At 43.5% G+C, this 23,217-nt stretch overlaps 2 protein-coding genes across 3 annotated transcripts in view; both read right to left on the bottom strand.

Moving 5' to 3' along the window:
- syde2 (synapse defective 1, Rho GTPase, homolog 2 (C. elegans)) overlaps nucleotides 1-5,265 on the bottom strand; it is a 45,755-nt gene extending 40,490 nt beyond the window's left edge. For both annotated transcript variants that reach the window (XR_004613550.1, XM_034582068.1), the window contains exon 1: nucleotides 2,986-5,265. Coding sequence is in view for 1 of the 2 variants with exons in the window: in XM_034582068.1 (XP_034437959.1) it covers nucleotides 2,986-5,005 (2,020 nt within the window). In the remaining variant the exon portion in view is untranslated. The remainder of the gene's footprint in view (nucleotides 1-2,985) is intronic.
- Nucleotides 5,266-16,305: 11,040 nt separating this feature from the next.
- Nucleotides 16,306-18,996, bottom strand: c4h1orf52 (chromosome 4 C1orf52 homolog). The gene is made up of 3 exons (XM_034583428.1): nucleotides 18,566-18,996; nucleotides 17,098-17,308; nucleotides 16,306-16,726 (listed from the first exon to the last, which is right to left on the bottom strand). Exons 1-3 carry the CDS (start codon nucleotides 18,860-18,862, stop codon nucleotides 16,572-16,574), a joined length of 663 nt encoding a protein of 220 aa, XP_034439319.1. The 5' UTR covers nucleotides 18,863-18,996; the 3' UTR covers nucleotides 16,306-16,571.
- Nucleotides 18,997-23,217: the final 4,221 nt, after the last annotated feature.

Below are 23,217 nucleotides of genomic sequence, written 5' to 3'. Positions count from 1 at the left end.
GGTGATCGCAACAATTTACACCGTAATTAAAGGACAAGCCAGAACAAAAATGAATTAGCTCCTGTCTAATTAAGCCAATATCTTGTCTTGTGTCTTAATAGTGAGGTTTAATTTCGAGCAACACTCCAGGGGATGAACAGGACTATTTTTAGAAAGTCTGAAATATGCAAATATTAACATGAATTAAGAGTGGACCCAAAAACTCAATGAAGATTTTCAGGCCAAGACAAGGAGTTCACTGGAGCTTTTGAAAGCTTCTGGCATTTCTTTCTTTTTTCCTTTTAAATGGCTCTTTGTGAGGCACTGAGAGGCCCATGGTGGCGATGTAAGCCCAGGGCTGACCTTAATAAATACTTAATCGCCGTTCATTTTGTTCATTCATGGCAAAGAATTAAGTGACACAACGCAAACAGGTTAAACAACAGGAATGGCATCCTAAATATTCAACCTAAAGTCCCTTTAAAATGCAAGTTACCATGGAGCTGTCCAGAGCAAACGACTGGGGAGGAAAGTGACATGACAGCCAACCCCCCTCCCCAACAAACACACGCGCACACACACACACTCAAACACACACACAACTACCACAAAGAATAACTGCAGTGGCTTTTCTCCTGCTTCGGATTCCTCTGGCCACAGCTGTGGAAAAGTTCAGTGGGGGACAGAGAGAGGGGAACGCTGAGCAAAATGGGGTTAGGGGAAAAAATGAGACTCGTGTGGGGAAGAAACCTCGGAAACTAATATCAAGAAGGTCCTGTCTTCATTTTAACCAAAAGGCAGCAGAGGAAAGAGCCGGAGGAATAAAAGTTGCAGGGCCAACGGCGGCTGGACGCCAAACACGGAAGGTTCCGCTCAGCAGCTTTAGAGCTCTCACTCTATTTCTAGCAGCACGGAGACCTGACAGTCCAACAGAAGCCAGCGCACATGGCAGCACGTCCATCTGCACGCTCATAAACATCCAAACACATACACAACTTTTACAGAGGGAGAGAAAAATGAATGGCAGACTAAACCAATTCTACATTTCTACAATCTCTACAACAAATGTCAATACAAAGTTTTCCAGAGAGGCACTTTTCAGATCCAGTGATTAAACTGGCCTTGTTTGCAGTCAGCTCAGGTCAGCATTGACTCAGAGTGTAAATCATTCTGTAAAATCAATGAAATGGTCACTAAATAAATAAGCAGTGTGAAACTACTGTAATAGAGCTCAGCATCATGGCAAGGTGGCTGCAAAGTTTACCAAATTTCCCTCGGGACCAATAAGGTTCTTATCCATCTATTGATCTGAGCATTAATTCCTGCAAATGCTTTTAAAAGTGACTAAATAGAGTTTGTGCCAAGACTTTTTGTCAATTAAAGTGTCCGAGGTCAAGGATGAAGTGTTGGTCTTAACCTTTGTGGCAAAATAATTGATAAAATGAGTGAGCGATTCTAATCCAGTACACTTTTATGCCAAGTTAATATCTATATACCTACTCAGCTCTGCAAATAGGAAATAACCAAAGTGGCTCAGACCTCTCAGAACAGAAATTGTTGCATAGAACAACAGGTAGAAGACTAGGAAAGGGCAGATGCGGGAGAGGTGGCGATGGGGAGCATCTACCAGAGACAGCATGACGGTGACGTAAGTACAACAACCTCGGAGGACTGAGGAGAGACACGAAGCCGAATGCGTAGGTTTGCTCTGCTTCTGTTTCACAAAGCCACGGTTGCTATTGTTTATTAAAGCCATTTGGTCAGTTACCATCTGTTAAATACCGAACTTTCTTTCTACCTTTGCCCAGATATGTTGTTGGTGTGATGTTAACCACCAACCCTCTGACTGCAGCTGCTCGCTCTCAGAAACAGTCACGTCCTCTCTACATGTTTGACCTTAGCAGCAGAGACTCTAGCAACAGTTCACCGTCTTGTTTGTCTGTACAATGTGTGAAGTGTTTGTTCGCCAATAAGGCCTGAAAACACACGTTTGCTAGCAAAGTGGATTCATTTGGACCAATGCATGATTCAAAATACTACGCAATACTAATGTTGCCTTCCTCGTTAGTTTAACTGCACACTCTCTCCTTGTTTTGTAAAAAATAAACTATACAAGGTCTGTTTCGCTTCAGCTAATGAAGAAACTGAATATTCGCTTTCACGCTCTGTATTCCACCAATGTGTCATTGCCGTGGCGATGCATGAATTTGTGGGGTGGAGCTTCTGAAGGAGCACTGAAGCGAGGGGTTTGTTTGTTTTGGTGTCGAGTTCAAATGTCAAACAGTCTCAGGGATTAACAAGCTGAGAAAAATGGAAAGTTTAACAGCAACAAATTTCAGACCAAACCGGGGGAACTGCCTCTGCTGAGGAGGATACTGGGTGATGTCACTGAACTGCTGTTAAATACCAGAGGAAATGTATTTAAGACTAATTTCCATCCCATCCATTGCAAATTAAACCTGAATTGAGAAAACGTACATGGTTTCAGGACACAGATGTTTTCATATACTCAAACCTCATCACAGGCAGAATATAAAAGCATGGTTAGAAAATCATTTGTCATTTTGAACATATTCAAACATTATACACACACACACACACACACACACAAAAACAAACACACACACAAACCCACCACCACCACCACCACCAAAAACACCGCAGCAGCTATAAGAGGAGAGTGAGTTAGTTGTTACTGATCTATACTGTGAGTGATTCGACCTACAACGTGATGTGCGATTAATTCAGTGTTAAAATGCACCTAAATTAGTAAGGACAGAACCCGCCACCGGTTAGAGAGTCGTAAAAGGAAAGCAAAGAGATCTGAGGTGTCCCGTCCCTTTGCTTTGCATCCAGAAGAGGAGGAGTGCAGTGTGGACCACCACCAGACGGAGTTTACTATGAGTGGAGGAGGATGATAATTATCAGACGTGAGGAAGGAGGGTGAGAGGTCTCTGATCTTAGAGGATCCACGGGAGCTGAGGCGACTCCGTGTAGCCTTCCTACCTGGCTGCTGCTGCTGTTGCTGCTGCTGCTGCTGCTGCTGCTGCTGAGGTGACTTGACTGTTGGGGATTTAGCCTTGCCAGACTTGACCTCTCGGCCTGATGTCTGGACCCCAGGTTTGGACCCACCCAGGTTAGCCTGGGGACAGGGGCGCTCCTGGCTCTGGCCTCCACCACGAGACAAAGACGAGCCCTCTATACGCTGCTTCATCTCTGAAGACAGCAAACGGCCTTTGTGCATCCACTCCTGCATCTTGTTGACGGTGACCCCGTGGCCCTTGTTGAGAGAGTTGGGCCCCTGAGCACGAACTCCACTCAGCTCCTGCTTGTTGCGACTCTGATGTGTCGATGCCTCGGCGTTGCTGTCCGAGGATCCCGTGAGGCTGTTGACCGAGCCGCTGCTCTCATTGAGCGGCCTGCCGCGGTCCTCCTCGCCACCAGCATCTTGTAGCAGCTCATCGCTGCTGATGGCGTTGCTGTCCGACAGCTCGCCCACGTCTCTGACTTCCTCTTTAGTTTCTGTGGCCTCTTTATCAGAGCAGATACCTGGATTCTGTGTTCCAGGAGCCCTAACACATACCGAGACGCCACCTGGGTACCTGAAGGCTCCGTCACTAGCCGAGCGCAGTAACGTTGGTCTCATCTCGGTATAGGTCAGGTTCACCAAGCTCTTACTGTTCAGCCTGCTTCTGAGGCCTGACTCGGGGTTCCCACTGATGCAGAGGAGGACCGAGTCGGTGTCAGACACCTGCTGTGGGCTGTGGTCTCCTCCTGAGGACCAGGAGTCACTGTCCATGTTTTTGGCCGACAGCCTGGAGCACAGACTGTCTCTGGAGTGGCTGCTGCAGGAGGAGGTGGCCTGCTGCTCCGTCAAACCACCACCGACCTGCTGCACATCCAGGTTGATGTCATTCATAGCGTTGATGAGAAGGTAGTAAGCTTCCTGCAGCTGGTTCCTCAGCCTGTCTGTCTCCTGGGCACTGCCACCTCTGTCCTGACCCGACGGGGGCAAGTCTGCAGCCTCGGATCGATCACTTTTCACTCTGATGGTTTCATAAAAAGGCAGAATTTCATTGTCATAGTAATCCTCGTCCTCGCTGTCTCCGGGGTATCTGAGAGAGGCCTGTGTGGCGCACGGAGATGCCCTGTTGATGTCGCATATCTCTAACTCTGTGGGGAAAAACGTGGGGCACTGCAGACCCCCCACAGTCCCCCTCACGTCCCCTGCGAACTCTGGCTCGTAGCTCTCGATGCTTCTGATTAAAATGTTTTCCTCCGTGTTCCTTGGCACGCAGTTTGGATCCACGAGCTCCGCGCAACGTGCCTCCAGGGTCGGGTTGTTGTTGGCGTTGTGTCCGTGCAGGGCCGCTGCAGCCGCTGCCATGTGCCGGGACTCGGCTCCGTCCCCGGGCTCCGTCCCGTCACCACCGGCGGCAGCGACCCGGCTCTCTGGAGGAGCTTCCCCGGTGTGCGGCTCAACCCGGCGCATAACGTGGTTTGAATTGTCCCCAAACCCGATTGAATCCCCGCCGCTGCGCTGCCGAGGCACCGACACGAAGCGTTTTCTCCGGACCCCCGCCGGCGAGCCCGCGGTTTCATCTGCGGGTCTCAGCCCCCGGTGGCTCTCGTCCGCCTCCCCGGACACACGACCCCCGACCTGCGCGTCTCTCTGAAGCGAGACCCCCGGGAGCCGCTCGTTAACCCGACCCCTGCCCCCGCTGCTCTGCTCCGGGGGACGCGCGCCGGACAACTCGGCTGCGCGACTCTCCCGGAGCCCCACAGCCCGCCCCGGGAGCCCCGTGGCCCCGTCAACACAATTCTCGTACGCGCTCATTCTCTCCGCGGCGAGCGACACAACCGGAGCCTCACCGGAGCCTCCCCGCAAAACTTTTTCTTTACCTTCTCGGCTCCCGTCCGCCGCCGCCGCAGCAGCAGATCCGTATCCACCGCCGAGCGTCGCTCCTTTCTTGGATTTCTTCCCCCGGAGTTTCGCTAGTAAAGTCCTCCGCAGAGGATCAGCCATTCCTCCGCGTTCACCCCCCGGTCGGATTCCTCCCGGGGTCGTTCAGCTCGCGGGCTCCAGAAGGAAAACACCGAGTGGGATCTGCGCGTTCGCCGCCGTCAAAGCTCGCCGGGCGGACGCGCTCCTCTCCATTCTCCGCTGTCACCTCCGCTCTGTCGCCTCGGTTCTCTCTCCCTATCCCTCCCTCCCTCTATCTCTCTCTCTCTCTCTCTCTCTCTCTCTCTATCCCTCTCTCTCTCTCTCTCTCTCTATCCCTCTCTCTCTCTCTCTCTCTATCCCTCTCTCTCTCTCTCTCTATCCCTCTCTCTCTCTCTCTCTCTCTATCTCTCTCTCTCTCTCTCTCTTTGCAGGACTGCACCACCACCTCTCTCTCTCTCTCTCTCTCTCTCTCTCTCTCTCTCTTTGCACGACTGCACCACCTACCTATCTCTCTCTCTCTCTTTGCAGGACTGCACCACCTCTCTCTCTCTCTCTCTCTCTCTCTCTCTCTCTCTCTCCCTGCTCAACACTGCACTACCTCTCCCTCTGCTCCACCCCCCCACCCCCCAATCTATCTCCCTGCTCCACAAACACACGCACTTTTCCTCCCTCCCCTCTCTCTCCCTCTCTTTCTCTCCCTCCCTCTCTCTGCTCCACACACACACACGCACTTTCCCTCCCTCTCTTCTTCCTCTCTAGCGCCTCACCTCTCCTTCCCCTCATGATTGCAGCTAAAACATTTGGAATATTTCCCTGGATCAAAGTTCAGGAACCCTGCACATTTTTCCTTATTTGCAGAAAATTGCACGAGAGCTTCTTCAACACAAACTTTAAACCGACTTTGACATGAAATGATTTAAAGCTGCAGCTGGAAATCATTTCCTGTTTTTTGAAAGTACAGAATAGAATCATTATCATAAATATTCATAAAGTGGTTTTATTAAATAGTTTGTTTTGTGGAACAGTCCCAAAACCCAGACAGTTTCCAATCACATAAGAAAGTCACCAAATATAAATGAGAATATGGAACCAGAGGAAATGTTAAGCCTCATAAATGTGTTTACTACTTGAATTAATTGCAGATTAACCTTCTGAGGATCAACTAATCAACTGATCGACTGATATTTACAGCTTGACTTTACACTTATACAATAAGCTATGAATAAGAGGAAGAAGATATTCACCAAGTCCAATTCCAATCAATTTTGTACATAAAGCATTATTATATTGTTCCATTGATGCGTAAACAGGTAATAATTGTAGAGGAGCCAAAAATCAAGGCTATGAAATGTAAAGGAGCATCTATGAAGTATGACATGGAAATAAATCAATGTTTATAAAGGATGCTTTAAAAATAGTCTTATACCCAGGATAAGAGTCTTGAATCTTGAATCTTGAGGTCTGGGTGATTTTACGTGAGAGCTCCAGCTCCTCCATTGAAATTCAGCACATATTTGTCCCTGAAATGTGGATTAAATTCTCTGAAGCCATTTCAGCAAACAGCGGCTGGAAAACAACTCTGCTCTCAGGGGGAAAAACGTGCTTTGACCCTCTGCAGGAACAAGAGAAAGGAAGAAATGTGTGTCTCAGCGAGAAACAATGATGAGGACGGCGATAACCTCTCAGCTCTGAATGGTTTGTTACCTCTTTAACAAATGAGCAGAATCCTGTAAGTCAGGAGGGATTTGTCTTTTAGGTTCATCTTCATTACTACACACACACACAGGCTATTTTTTATGCTCCGACCCAAAAGCCTCCGTCGTGATGGATCGCTGCCAATTATTTTGTCAACACTTTTATCTGAAGTGTTTCTTGAGGAATCCTCACCTCTCTGACCTGGCGTCTAACCCCTGTCCCCGCTCGCAGCACAACCCGTGGCCTTGAGAGCGGCCGAGGCAGCGGCGAGAGGGAATGAAACATACTTCACTTGAACCTTAAGCCATTTGTTTGCTGTTGCCTCTGCAAGGAATGTGCAAGAGGATGAGCTGCTGAAAAGCTGCAGTGGGTGTATGAGTGCACATGCGCTCTGTGTGCCTCCCACTCACACTCACACACACTCACACACACACACACACACACACAGGTTTGAGCAGCTTTCCTTATTAGGACTTTGCATTGCCTTCCATTTATTGTAGACAGCAAAACCTTATACCTGTTTATGATGGAAAAGGTTCTAAAGAGGCAACAAAAACATACACACACACACACACACACACACACACTTATTTCTACCTTACCTATAGTTACTACTTTCCTTAACCCTAACTCATAAGTCATAATTCTTCACTTTAAAATGTCATGATTACATGATTGCTTTTTGTCCCCATAAGGAAGATAAGTCGTAGGTCCCTACAATATGAGTAATACCTGCACCACACACACACACACACACATATGTTTGTACTTCTATCTTAGTGAGGACACTCTGACAATGCATTCCCTAGCCCCCAAACTGAACCCTAACCATCCAAACTAAATGTCTAACCCTACTAATCTGAACCTAATCCTAACCCTAACCCTAAAACCAAGTCTTAACCCCCAAACAATCCATTAAAGGAAGGTCACAAAGTGAGGACCGGCCAAAATGTCCTTACTTTCCCAAAATGTCCTCACTCCATAGGTTGTAGGCTCCAAGTGGTCCTCACAAAGACAGCTGTACAAGAGCACACACACACACACACACTCAAACTTAATCTGAATCCATTATAACACTTCTGGCATAACTGTGTCTGTGTTTTCTAAAGTCTACCCATGATTGAGGGCATTTATTGTCAGGGCCATTCATCCACAGGGCCCCAATGTGCCACATTCACCCCCCCCCCCCCCCCCCCCCCCCCCAGCACCACCCACCTCCACCTCCACTCCCCTCAGTAAAACATGATAAGCATCTGTTATTGCTCTGCAGGAGCCGTGTAGGCCCTGACACCTCGGCCTGCCTCCGCGACTGACTGACTAGACCCTGTCTGGGCAGTTATTTACAGGTCAAAACCTGCAGGCTGAATAGTGAGCGTTTGTGTGTGAACGAGAGAAAAATGGAGAGGGGGGAGAGGGGGGTGTGAGTGTTGGGGAAAAGACGTATGATACATCGGGATGGACACAAACCTGCGGGTTGGAGAAGAAGTGCTGCAGTCGTTCGACACACTCTCCGCAGGGCAGCAGCGGTTTCTCTTTCTTTGGACTAACGACAATAAATCAGTGCAATTTTCATACTGGAGATGTTTCACATGCCTGACGAGGAGATCTTGTCTTGTGATACCTCAGAGTACCTCAGGTTACGCACGTGCTGGATTGTTGTGTGTGTGGAAATAGAGCTGTAAGATTGCAGTGGAATGTAACTCAGTATATTTAGTTATTTGCTGTACTTAATTTGGTAACTATACTTTGCTTGTGCAACAAATTTAAAAGGTATTTGGTTAAGTTTGTGTGTCATAATAATGTGAAAATATCTTGTTATAACATGAAAACATCCTTTTAAAACAATAAACTCTTCATGATATATCGTGATCTGATCCCTGTTTTTCTGGCTTGGCAGAAATACGCCTCTGTAATTTTTTACGCATATATTTTTGTTGATTGTGATGAAGTTCTCCAATAACAAAAGTCGTTTTTTCACTAGTTAATGTAACTTACAAGATCCTGTCACTTGGCTTCTGTTTCACTTTACTGTCCCATGGTTCCACTCATCAGGTCTCTTGTGTCGGCACACGATAGAAACATAAATATATGAATAAAATCAAAAATACATCTAATAATTTACCAGAGATTTAAATGAATATAAACTCAGCAGTTGTCAGGAGCTGCTGTGATGCTGACTCCACCAGTCACTTGTGCCCTTTGTGCAGGCAGTGGGCAGAACATCTGCTTAGCTGGCCCCCATTCAGAAGACCTGGCCGGAGAGTGCATGAGAAAGACAACTGATTGTGTGCGTGTGTGTGTGTGACCAGGAGAGAGAGAGAATGTATATGTGTGTGCACGTGAGGGTGTGTTGTGATATGGGGCTTTGCAGCTGTTGGGGCTCTCCTCCTGATGGCCGCCCATTGTTCCCTCTCTCTGTGTCTCTGACTCTCGGTCACAGACGGTTTATGGGCCTTCCCTTCTTTTTTTTTGCAGCGCACCGCAACTAAATTTATGTCCTTGCACACAAGCCTTTCTCAGGGTATAAATTAGGCTGGATGATCCCTGTCAGCGCAGCGTTGCCAAGAGCCTGGAGCTTTACGTTCCCCTGTCACATCATTGTCATAGCCATTCACTCATATTTTACTACTGACGGAGAAAAACTAAAAACCTCATTGGGCACCACTGCATTTATATCCACACGAGTGCCATGTTAAAGATGTGAGAGTTAGTTTTACTTAACAGAAGCACTTAATATTATAATTTCTTAGTCATTTTCATACAGGGGAAAACATAGTTTTATCCCAAGAAGTTAGTTCTCACCACAGTTTAAAAGCCATTTAGACACTTAAACTTTTCAGCAAAACAGTTCAAGTTATTTTAAGCTGTATATTTACACAAAACAGTGTAATTAAAGGAATAATTCCATTTCTGCAGGAACATAGATTGTTTATAAAAACAGATGACACGTGTCCACTTCCTCCCACTGTCCAGAAAAGAAGCCAAAATATCCCGATTACGAACGCTGCCATCTTATGCCAACGATGCCATTTGGAGCCGGGGGACGGAGACGGAGATCTTTGGTCACGCTGATACACATGCCTGATCAATCTTGTGTCATTCTCAGCTGTCTATCATGACGTTTCACTCAGTTTTATGACATGAAAAAATGTAATAAAACCAAACTTACCAGAACATTTTTCCTTTTTTAAATTGTTTTACTATAATCTGTGTCCTATCCATGGAGGAGGTGGGGATTATGACCTATACTGCAGCCAGCCACAAGGTGGTGAGCAAGACACTTTGGCTTCACTTTTGGGAGCCGTCATGTCATCCATCTTTAAATACAGCGTAGGTTCAGGAAGTTACTGACCCTGGCTGAGAAACAGTCGAGCAAATACGTAAGATTCTGGATTTGTGTTTGCTCCGATTAAAAATGACTAAATACCTTTTAATTTGGGAGTTTTAAACGATTGGCTGAGCTCGATATCAAACAAAATGTATTTCATGTGCGCTAGGGACAATTATATTAAACTTATATAATATTATAAAAACACCATATAATAACCTTACTATACTATAAGTCAATATCTAAATTTAATGTTTGATTTTGTGCATGTAAACATCAACCAGATAAGTTCTTATCTCCTGAGAGGTAAACCTGAGCGGGACAGTGGGATGTTAACCTAAATACCCTGTTTGCTCATGTCGGCTCGAACATCTGTGGCTGTTGTATGAAGGTGCAGAGCAAAATTAAAACCAAACATGACCTTTGTTTGCTGTAGCAGCAGGAATAAAGCAGCTGTGCAGACCTGGTATTAACCTGGTGTTTACCTATTTGAACAAAACAGAAAGTCAACACTTGGCCGTCAGTGTTAATATTGTGGAAGTGGCTACAAATGAATCATAGTATGGGAAACACGGAGAGGTGTCAAAATATTTTTATATCATTATGAAACTTTAGGTCAGAGGACGTGGCCCCGGACACATTCATGCTCACACAGCAAATAGACTGAGGCCCCACGCATCCCGGACCACCTCTGAAAGGGATCCGATCTCAAACACATCCTGATGCGTCTTGAGTGTGTTCACATGTGAACTTAGAGATGTCCACTTCAGATTGGATCTACTCAGGATTGATGTTCACACCAGGTCTGAACAACCTGTGAAGCACACACAGTGACTCAGAGAAGTTCAATCAGAGCAGACTAATTATATCCAATTCATTCCTGGCTTTTGAATGATGTTGAAACTTAGGACTGCACTACCCCTTTTTAATTTTTGTTACCTTTAAGACTCTTTTCCAGGAAGGACAGAGTTCACACATAAGAGAAATACGTTGTGCTATTTTCCTTTATGAAATCTTTTTTTCACAATAAATACAATTTCTATATATACATTTTTATATATCTATGTGATATTATTTTATCTATTTTTTATGTAGTAAATATCAAATTTTAATATTAAAAATATCCAAGACGGTAAATCAACCCTAACCAAGTCAAATCATTTTCTGTTAATCGATTTCCCCAGTCTGGGGAAAATGAAAGGAGTTGGATTAATTAGAAACAACGTTTTGTCACACAATCAGTTGTGTTGCAGTAGTCCAGACCTTCACTGAGGAGGATCTTTGTGTGTGTGTATGTGTGTCTGTCTGTGTGTGAGTGTAAGCAGACTTACACAACTCACTGTACCCACCTCAGCCTGATTAGAGAAAAGCACAGAACAAGGGTCAAGATAACAGAATTCACACAGATACTATCTCCACGGTTACTGACCGGCAGCCTGGTTAGCTGACCGCCGCTACACATAGACACACACACACGCGCACACTGTCTTTGTGTCTCCTCTGTATCCTTATCAACAACCTCTGATGTGTTTATCAGGACAGGACGTCAGACTGCTTGTCTCTTGCTACTGTTCTCCATAATTTCTTAACGTCCCTTTCTCCTAACGCTGTCGTTATGTAATCAGGAGGAAAATGTTTTGTTTTACAAGTTTATCTTAATGATTCTACTGCCTGAATCAAAACTGCACCACTCTGTTGATGATAATAACCTCAGTTTTAAAAATGTAATGAAATGAAATTACTAATCCGAAAAGCTGGTTATTTGTAAAATACCTTGAAATACATAGATTCCTATGAATTCTTTGAAAGAAATATAATTTATTCACATTATGCTCAAGATTCGTACTTTTAAAAACAACTTTCACCATCTTGCTAAAAGCATTTATCTCTACAACATCAACTTCTCATGGGTTTTCAGCTCTTAAACTCACCCTAGGAGCGTTTTAATGGTTTGTGCATTTAGTTTAAGAAGGAAAATATTTTCCTAGCCCATAAGGGAACATGGTTACATCTTGGTATTCCGTCTTGCTGGCATTTTTGTGGCTGCAGTCATTAAAACGAATCAGCTTATGTAACATGCGTATACAAGCTAGTTTGGTGCAGGCAGAGCTACAACTATGACGACTACAGCCTGAAAAAAATCAACATTCAAACAGGAAATGTGTAAAAATTCTGCCAGAGATGAGACTTTTTATAAAATAAACAGATGTAACTAAATTAGAAATTCCTTGCAGGCGAGGGAGTGTAAAAATAAACTGTAATTGAAGATGTTTGGCTGCCATATGAATTTTTTGTCATGATATTGGCCGATGCACTTATTTTCTGAACATCTGATGAAATGCCACAGATGTTCTTGGGTGGTATAGACGAATGGAAGTGGAATTTCCACTTCAAACATGGGGGGAACGTTTGGAAAAATGCAGCTGCAATCAGTGGCCAGTACCACAATGTTACTGCAAATTACAATATTATGTTACTGCCCGACCACCGTTTGGAAAAAATCCTCTCAAAGCTCAATATGCGACCGAGAGAGACTAACCTGTGGTTTATGGACCATGAGGCCGCGAGGAAACTTTGATCTTTCTTCCAAAAGATGCGATTTCAACACACGAACAACACACGCTGATGATAACATACTGTTAACATGGCTCCAACCTAAAGTGAAAGCTCCAATGTCAGGTTACACCAGGAGCCTGGTTGTCTCCAGGTTTTGTCTTTTCTGCAGAACATCTGTTTCACGCGATCGGCCTGATTGCTGGTGTGAAAAGCAACTGTTTGCCTCTAGACAACATCCAGGGCCGACGGCAGGTTGGTCAACAAGTCAGATGAGTGTGCTCACGTGGAACCAGGCTTCTCAACTGATGCAGAGATAGCGAGATAATTCCATTCAAACTCTCAACAACCTCTGGATGTATTGATCTGAATTTTGATGCAGACATTCATGGCTCCACAGATGATGATTCACACTGACTTTGGTGATTCTCCGATTTTTTCCTCTATCGCTAACATGAAGTTGACATTTCATCAGTTTTCTAATATAGGGAGAACTTCCACTCTTGTGTCGGGGGAGTGCTAACGAGGTAAAGTCCTGAATGAATGGGAGCCAATGGCACTGTGGCCACAAAATGCAACTTCTATGATGTTAAACAAAATTCTGCCAATTTTCTTTATGCATTCGATTTAAGGGGGAGGGGCCAGATCTACATTCTCATTCCTCTTTAGATGGTCCCACGACTTCATTCACTTTCCTTAGATTCTCAGCACCATTGAAGTAGAGTGGCCTGTCAATAATCAATTGTAAATCCTTAACTGACCAATCAGCATGCATTAGCAGAATGCTAGTATGATGCAGGCAACATCGGCAGAATGGATATTTATTTTATCTTTTCATTTCTGTTAAGACCTTTTTTAAAGTCGCTAGTATAAAAGTTTCTCTGATATTCAACAAGCACCATCGCCAGCTCCAAATTCCCACTGCTTCAATATTTCAGGTTATGAGACAATATACCTGCAGAGCTAATGTACTTGTGTTAATTAACATGTTACCTGATTAAAGATGCTGAACCTGGTAAATATCACTGGCTAATAATCCATATATTAGTACTGTAGCAGGGAACATGTTAGCATGGCTGCAGACTGCATCTTGTAAAAGAGGAGAGAACATGAACTCCCTCCCCTGACGCAGCGCCAGAAAACAGCCAGACTTACATTTACATACAAGCTGCGACATTTCGTCCGGACTGTGTGAAAATGTCGTAAGTCAGAAAGTAGCAGCTGTAGGCAGCAAGCGCGGTTAAATCCCTGAATACTCAATGGCCATTAGGAGGTCTTGACCTTCCAGTAAATGTGTCACAGTGATAAACGGCTCCTGTGACGGACACTTGAGTTATTGGCAAGACTCTTTTCAATTTAGTTAATGAGTCACAATTGTTCTGATGCACGAGTGAAATCTAAACAATAACATTTTATTTAGAGAATTCTTATGAAGCGATATTTCTCAGAGCTTTTTTAAGGACTTTTTTGTGTAACGAGGGTAAAAATGTGTGCCTCCGTTAACACAATGCCAATAACACAAAGAGGGTTCCAAAACTAAGCTGGAATACAAGTTTTTCACACAATTCCAAGAGGAGATTTTTACAAAACACACATTTTCTGGGAAATTTGCCGTTGCAGGACTGACGGGCAGCTTTCTTGAACTTTGACGGACGTGACACAGCTGCTCGGCACAGAGAGGGGAGTCATTTGTTCGTAAATATGGTCGATAGCATCGGTCTGCTGCTGCTGTTGTGCAGGAGCAGGTACGCACTTCAGACAAGGCCAGGCACATACCTGGAGGCTGGAATTTTATCAGAAGCATATTTACCACTATTTCATGTCAGGCCGTGATGACAGATAGGCCGGGAGTTCCTCTGATCACTAAACGCCTGCAAAGTGCAAAGGGATTTTCTCTTCCCCCCCAATTCTCAGAAAATGATTATATTTGCTCCAGTGGACGGAGAAATTGTATTATCTCATCTCTGGATTATAACAATATGGAATTAAAAATAATTTTAAGACTTGGTTTATAGTGATTGTGCTTGACAATGGACTTGAAAATACTTTTAAAAGACAGACATTAAAATATCTTTTATTGCCTATGTGGTTTTTGATGAACAATATCTCACTGAAAACAAAACTATAAAATTCTCCATATTCAACAGTTTACACAAAATAAGAAGACTTGTGGGCAGAAACATAAAAACAGTACAGTATTACAATAACCCTCTGTATTAATACCAAATATATACGAAGCTGATTTTCATGTATTTCTTCAGAACACATGTAAAGTGTTGTGTGTAATACAAGCTACACGAGACTGAACAAACAGCCTGAATGCATCGAGTATCTCAAGAGAACTGAGATGAGACAAACTTCCAAATCGAAGATCATCACTCCCTTCGTCAGAATTCTACTTTTTTCACACAGACCCTGGTTGTGATTTAAACATTTAAACCAAAGTGCAGCAGAATTCATCTTTAACGTGAAGGGAGGGGATACTAAATTAGCTTAAGGACGCCACCTTGTGCCCATAAGCAGGAAGAACGTGCGCTTCTAAAAATTAAAGGTCTTTTTTTTTACATTGATGACATTTTGACACGTCACAGCAGAGAAAACAAGGAACAAATAATAACATTAACAGTGGATGAATTTCCTTTTTGGTTTCAAGGCCCTGGTATTATGATTGCAGACTCACAGTCACACTGTCATGATCCACTTAAACACAACAGTCATTAGTTAATATCAACTCTGCATTTCCTCCTGTGACAGGTCAACATGTCTGCAGTGCAAAAATGACCATTTCAACATATTTACAGTCATTTCACTCACATTTCTAAAAGGAAAGTCACTGCATCAACACAACACAAGCACAGTCAGAGTTCAGTGGTGGATACTCTGCATAATACAAGACAACTCACAGGCAAAGTAAACCACCACAGCAACGTCATTGTTTAAGTCATTAAATAGCAAAGACACAAAGCCTACATGACCACACTGAAGTTTTAATGTATCACAGCAGGAGGGCCGAACGCCTCATTCAGAGGAATTTACTTCTGGCGTTTCCATTTGGGACGAGAGCAATCGGACAAAACTAAACAAGTCAAATTTTACCCTGTGATGCAACTGACGTTTTCTCAAGTAAAGCAAAGGTGATGGCAAAGCTTAAAGCTGTATGTGATGATATCCCTTGTTTCAAGCTGCGTTCAGACATTCACTGATAATTTTAGGAGATTATCCGGAAGGGTTGTACGCAAGAACACGAATGTCAGAGTCAGTTGCTGCGGACATTCTCTGGAGTTTCTCCTGCCAGCCCCCCAGAGTTCAAGACTCTGGATAATATCTGAGTGAATGTCTGTGAGAATACAGCAATAGATTGTCTGGAGGATTCACCGCGAGCGATCGGACGTGTTGAGGACGTTTGTAACGCGGGACAAACACAAAACTGACAAAACAAAAAGAATACAAATATCTCAGGAAGAAAAAGAGACGTCAACTTGGAAAGACAACGGGATTCAGAAGCTTTTGTCGATAAGTGTGTCGATGTGGTGTAAACCAAAACACGTGATCTCTAAAGCGGAAAGTTTACATTACAGAGACTTTCCCGCTGTTGTGAACACGATTGACGGCAGAACCTCCTGCTGCTTTGTTTGTGTGTGAAAGGTAAACTCAGGAGAAAGTCCGGACCCAAAAGTGCGGACGTTTTCCAGAGCTCGTGTCTGAAAACGGCTTCAGTGCCTCTGAAAGAGAGTCGGGAAGTAAACCCTCGTCAAAAATTTAAAAACAACAGTAACACACCGGAATTTTCCTTTAAATATTTGGAAAACAGTTACAGGGATTTACCATAATCTAAGATCTTAGGTTGAGATTTCTGCAGCGAGACTTTCCTAAACTCTTGTTTATCCTAAAATCCCACCGATATAAAGCTTTTCTTTCAAATGAGCTGGAACGCATTTGAAAACAAAACAAAATACTATAATATTGCAAAATAGTAAAACGTTCGCTTCCTACTTGACCACTTTGCTAATGTTGGTGAATGTTCTCTGCCGAGATTAAATCACGGTGCCTTGTTGCCGGCAGCTTGGGGCCTCAGTCTACATTTTGCCTGAGGATCCTTTTCTCTTCCTCAACGAAGTTCTTGTCTGAGGTGGCTTGACCCATGTCCCTCTTCCTCTTCTCCTTCTGCTGGAAGGTCTCCACTCGCCGTTTCTTGGCAGAGGCGCCTGCTAGGTCTGGGTCCTCATCTAAAAATCAGAAGGGTCGGTGATAGCATAAGGGGAGAGTGGAAAATATTTTTTTAACAACTTGACAGCGTAGTATTTAAAAATAAAAATGGATAATAGCAACAGAGAAAGTGCTTATAAGTCTTATTTTGGGAGTTTTTTTGTAGCCCAACATCTGTTTTCCACCGAGATGGGTGGAGGAGTGAAGCTGGAGTTGTGTTTTGCTTGTGGTACCTTTCAGGTCATACTGAGGTTTGAATTGGCAAAGGGCTCATGCACAGACCTCTCCAAAATATGTCTAAAATGCTCTAAATCACCAAGGAGTATGTTGGTGTATTGTTGTGATAGTATCTGGGAGAGCTAAGTGTTAATTCTGACATGTTCAGACTGACCTGAGTCTGATGGTTGCTCCTCTGATGGTAAGAACTGTGCGTTGCCAGTGAAAGGCTGTGGCGCGTCGTCCCCGTTGTCTTCGTACACGTTGGACCACTTTATGGCCATGTCCATTCCCGGAGGAGCTCCCTTCTTCTTCTCTGGCTCTGCAGCGTAGCTGTCAGGAGGCGGCACAGCGTTTGTCTTCCACGGCTTGAACTGTCTGGCAGGCTTCAGGTAACCGAGAGAAGCATAGTGTGGAAAGAAAAGGTTCAGAAAAGCTACAAATCAACAACCTCCAACAACTGAGCTGGTCTTTGGTGGAGGGAAATTATCATGTAAACATGCAGCATTGCTGACTTTACATATACAGAATATTTCAAATCCTTTTGTCCCTACACTGTTTATTACAATATAGACTATAATTAGTTATAGCTGATGCAAGACAGTAATGGTGTCATACCTGTGATCCTCTACCTTAAACAAGAAAATTATTAACATCTCACGTCACTCATCAAATCAAAAAGCAACAGACTTGTTTCAACTTCTCCAATAAGAAGATTTGTTGCTTTACTGAATGTGGTTTTAATTCTGTCACCTGAACAATACAAGCAAATATTAACGTTATCAATTTTTGTCAAAATAGGCTGATCAACAGATAAATGGACAATAAAACATTTGACACGTGGCAGCTCTTGTTGTTACTGTTTGTAAAGCTGCATTTCATCAAATTGCTTTAATAATTTGTCCTTTGTGGAACAGGCGTAATACTTCAACAAATGAAAATGGTAGTTTTAATTATCAATATGTCTGACAATTGTTTTCAATATTTTCCTAATAGCCTTTAGACTATTCTGTGAACTATAAAGTCTGTAACAAAATCCACCACATTTTGAGGGAACTCTCATTGAAAACTGGCAAATATTCACATTAGCACATCTCTGACCAGCTTAGCTTTAAATATATAAAGGGGGAAAACAGTGTTGCAGCCAAATCCAATACAATTGAAGTAAAAAACAACAACAGATAACATGAACTGCCTTCATACTGCTCCTGTGGTTTCATCCCAGTGTCTGGAAGCACAGACATTCAAATTCCACTGGAAACAAGGTCATTCACAACATGTTTTTAGCCTGAATGGATTCTGCTCTGACACAGTTTACCCCTGAAACTCCACGAGTGTTTTGTGGACTCGAACACTTCACCTCCTCCATCATAGTGCTGAGGAGATGAGTGAATGTTCATCTTCTGGGTGAACTATCCCTTTATCTAAGGAGCTTATAGTGGGGGGTCAGGGGGGCCCATCAGCAGCTGTTTGCCCCTGGACCCCCACTGTCCAGACCTGGTGGTAACTGTGGAGCTGAGAAAGGATCCATCATGGAGGAAGTTATCAATATAATCTCCTGATCGTTATGAGCTGGTGTGACCCTCCACCCACTCCCCTGCACCCCCCCTGGAGACATGCGGGTCTGCGGGGGTTCGACTCACCTCCTCCGGGGCTTTGACGCTCAGGCTCTCCCAGTCGATCTGCTTGTTCAGCGGGTTGTAGAGGAACGCGGGTTTGGACACGGAGCGGAACAGCTCGTCGGGCTTGGGGAGCGGGGCCCCGCCGGCCGCCCCTCTGCCTCCGCCGTGCTGCGACGACTCGGCTTCCCCGCCCGCAGCCTCGGCGCCCGGCTTCTTCTTCCGCCCGCCCCGCTCCTCCTCGTCCGAGTCGCTGCTGTCGCTCAGGTCGTCGTAGCTGGAAAAGAAGCCCAGGGAGCCCGAGGTCTTCTCCTCGGACATGACGCGGAGGTGAGTGGTTCCGAAAGAGGAGAACTGGTTCACGGGGAAAACGACGTGAAGGAGAAAACAGCCTGATTCTGTGGAGAAGGTGCCGCAGGATTTTACTCCATTTTGAATCAGCCTCCCAAACAGTCGCAAAGCAGAGGGAGACTGTCGTGACGACTGTCGTAAAGATTTTTATTATAGGAGCAGGCCGAGTAAATACCAACATCATTTAAAACACCACACTACTGCAACTGTTACAACAAAATAACTACTACTACTAGTACTACTAATACTACCACTACATCTACTATTACTAGTAGTAATAGTAGATGTAGTGGTACTGTAGTGGTACTTTGGGACTACTACTAGTAGTAGTAGTAGTAGTAATAGTATTACTGCTACTTCTACTATTACTACTACCACCACCACTACTTCTACTATTACTACTAACACTACTTCTACTATTAGTACTACTACTACTACTAGTACCACTACTACTATTAATACTACTACTACTACTTCTACCATTGCTACTACTACTACTATTACTACCATGTCAGAGAGAAAACTCAGCTAATCAAGTTTTATTTTCACCTGGAAATGTCACACAGTGAAATTTTGGCTACTTTTGCAGGATACACAGGATTGTCAGAAATCATTTGTTGCTCATACTGAAGAAGAACAGGCTCAGCCGATGGAAGGACCATGTTTCTATCATAAAACTTGAGAACACAACTTGGTGTTGTCTTCAAAGCATCTGTCAGTCATGTCTTTACTAGCAGATATTAACTCATGTGTGCACAAGATAAGTATCTTGTTCCCACTAGATAATTATCTTGTGCAAACAAGATAAAAATATCTCATCTTTAGGACTTCAGGGGCTCCGTAGATACTTGTAATAGATTGGTCTTCAGTGGAAAAGGAGAGAGGTTGAGTGTGCAGTGTTAGTGCATCTAATGACAGACATATTGTAAAAGATGTCTGGACTGAGCCCTGTCCCTCTGCTGAGCCGTGAAGAACTGATGTCCCCACATTGTCTGTTGTGTTCATGGTTTATTGTGTTTCGGCTCAGTGCAGCAGCACGATCATCGGCTTGTGGATCATTTGGACACAAAGGAATGTTTGGAGTTTTTGGAAGACGCCCAAGGAAACAAATGTAAATACAACCTTTGACCACTAGAGTGCAATGTGGTATTACCAGTGAAAATAAAGAGGGGCCCAGAGGAAGTGATTTACAAAAAAAAAGCATGAGTGAAAATAAACAGGTTTGCAAATTTACTGCACATGAATAAACTTAATTTCTTTTGATAGCAAATAAATAGTCTTGAAAAGAACATAACTGTCTCCATAGATTCACAAGATTCAAAGTTTGTTTGCAATACATCGTAAACCTCCTCACAAACACGTTGACCACCTTAGGGACCCACTGCTCGTTCCTGCCACATCATGACTTCCCGATAATTGAAAGCTGTCAAGAAAACCAAAATTAAAAGCCTCTCTTGTTGTTTTCAGTCAGACTGAGCAGGGCCACCCTCTGCCCTCACATGAAGGTCAAACACCGACTAAAATGCACTGAAACATAAATCTACCAAAATATACTGCTCACAATTTCTCTCCGCCTGCTCGATAATAACAATGCAGATGCTCCCAAGAAGGTGCTTTTGCATTTTTGGGTGAGCGTGAGGTCAAATCTGTGCTGAGATTTACTGGAAGTCCAGTCTGAACACATCCTGAAGCGGAAGGTTAAGTTCACGTTCAAGTGAACTTCTTTGGTTTTATCTTCACCATCTCCAGCTGCTGCAGTAGTTATAGTAGAAATAGGAATAAGAGATTGTTTAAAAACTGGGCCCACAAGTAAACTAGGACAAGCTGGTGTTGCTCTATAGTTATGGAAGATTGCTGACTGGCTGATTATACCTTTCTGCTTTTAAAAAGATGTCTGGGAACATAAATTTGTGTAAAACAGGGACGCGTGTGACGCCTGGGACGTATTTCATGTTATTACAACCCCCATTTATTGCGGGTGGAGTTTTTGCTCTGGTCACTGCACGTCAAGCTAAAAGGCTGACAGGTGATATACAGAGATATTCTTGTTTTGACAGGGAGAACTCTGCTTCTTGTGCAATGGTTTCAAACTGTCTTGTTGTTGCTCTTCTTTGGCAACCGAAGCCGCAGAATCAATGAATCCTTTCTACGAATCCTGCGCCGTTTTAAAAAAAGGGATCGAAAAACGTGACCTTCGTGGAACCAAACCATCAGAGGTGGTTTCTCTTTCCATCCTCGCTGCATTTAGTTCAGTATCGTTGGCGAAACTAATCAAAAAGACATCATACTGAATAGAAATAGATTAGAAAACCTAAAAGGCCTCATACAAATAATTAGAAAAAAACAACGACATCTGAAATCACAGTTTATCAGTTATGGGAGAAGAGTACAAAATAACAAATAAAAAAGAAGAACTATTAAATATTTATGTCATACATCAGGGTAAACCTGAATGACACTCAGCTGTGTTGATGCCTCTGCCAAAGTCAAACAGTCCACTTATGAAACAACATTTAAATCCGCCAGATTTCTATTTGGATCCGCAACAAACTGAACTCACTCATCGATGTCAGTCCCTTAAACATGTCAAATTTTTTCATCAAGATCCATGATTAAGTTATTCTCTGAGAAATCAACATCTGCTAATGTGCTAAATAACCCGACTTTCCCTCAATTTCCATCTTTGGAACCAGGATGTGACAAGTCAAGAAAATCAGGTTTAATCATAAGAAATCATTTAAACAAGTGATTATTTTTTGTCCATGTCAGCTCTTTTGTTGGACTGCAGGAAACTATGTACATAGCCTTAAACTGACAGATATACTGTTGACTAATAAACTTTATGGACAGCACGAGGCTCCATTTCCTCCCATAGGAGCTGAGGACTTTCTGATGGATGCATGTTGGTTTTCTAATCATCTCCTGGGTTCTGGGCCGCTTCATAAATGAAACAGAAACTGACTCTTCCCTCGACTTCACTCTGGTTTCTTCGATCTCTGCAGAGTTCGACGCTGGTGTGAGAAATTCCCCATGGAGACAAAAAGCCACACCTCTCCATGTCTCTGTTTAATCCTCTGAAGCTGCTCATGATATCTCAGACGGCTTTATTTCATGCTCGGGCCTCAGCTCAGATACGAGCACATCTGTGACAGTGCACGTAGCAGCGGGTGTTTCGCTCATGTTTTAGAAGCGATGGAGTGATGGTGGATGTTTGTCTCTCTCTCTTTGTTGTTCTTGTTTTCCTAACTCGTGAAGGCAAATGTAGTGTTTCTGAGCGTTGTGGACTCTAATTGTACAAATCCTGTTTACAATTGACATAATTAAACACATGGTCACCATCTTGAAGTTGCCAAAGAACACCTGCAGGATGAAAACTAAGAAGTGGTCTGGTTACGTGCTCATAAAACGCAGATGGACGTCGTGCTTTTTATTTTCACCAACAGATAATAATGTGGCCGAGGCATCTTCCTGATGTTACAGCCTCTTCTGGTAAAATCCAGCTGTTGTCACAGAGATCCAGTCGTCTTTCATGTCTGCCTCTTTTATATACATGTCCTCTGTAATTGGTTAAAGGCTCGATAAGAGAAAATGAAGAATGGACTTTACATATTTTTTACTCAGTTTAAAAATGAGTTTAATCCAAGTCAAACTCTGGCTGATGCTCTGCTCATGTAATCAAATGACACAGGAGGTAAAACAGTTAACAAGTACCTCAACCCCTAAACCACTTTTTCAGCTTAAACCAATGTATAGGATTCAGCGTTTTCAATCTGGACATTTTAGAGAAAAGAGTTAATAGAGTAAATATCCATAGCGACTGCCCTCTACTGGTTGAAACCTGCCTATTGCAAGTGAATTTTGCTACCTGCTGATCTCATGGATTGAATTACATTACTGCTCAGAGACTGCATCCACCCTCTTCTGCACAAACAACCAACTTAACAACCAACCAAACAACCAACCAACCAACCAACCAGCCAAACAACCAAACAACCAACCAAAAAAACAACCAAACAACCAACCAACCAAACAACCAACCAGTCCAACAATCAACCAACCAACCAATCAACCAACCAAATAAACCTACAAAAAAACCAACCAACCAACAAAACAACCAAACTACCAACCAAGCAAATAACCAACAAACAAACCAGATAACCAACCAACCAACCAACCAACCAAACAGCCAATCAATCAATCAATCAATCAATCAATCAAACTCACATTATTTATATAGCACCTTTCATACAATGTTGCAATACAATTCATATTATATTATAATGACTAAAATTAAATGAAGCCATAGTTTATGACTAGTGTGATGC

Source organism: Hippoglossus hippoglossus, chromosome 4, assembly GCF_009819705.1.
Source record: "Hippoglossus hippoglossus isolate fHipHip1 chromosome 4, fHipHip1.pri, whole genome shotgun sequence".
In the NCBI taxonomy this organism is placed as follows: Eukaryota; Metazoa; Chordata; class Actinopteri; order Pleuronectiformes; family Pleuronectidae; genus Hippoglossus; species Hippoglossus hippoglossus.
This window is presented reverse-complemented; position numbering and strand designations above follow the sequence as displayed.

Bases quoted from the DNA above. Each gene is read 5' to 3' on its own strand.
- c4h1orf52 (XM_034583428.1), bottom strand. From the start codon at position 18,862: ATGTCCGAGGAGAAGACCTCGGGCTCCCTGGGCTTCTTTTCCAGCTAC. The intron at 17,309-18,565 runs GTGAGTCGAACC...GGTTACCTGAAG, and splicing joins GCGTCAAAGCCCCGGAGGAG to CCTGCCAGACAGTTCAAGCC. The intron at 16,727-17,097 runs GTCAGTCTGAAC...TCTGATTTTTAG, and splicing joins GGAGCAACCATCAGACTCAG to ATGAGGACCCAGACCTAGCA.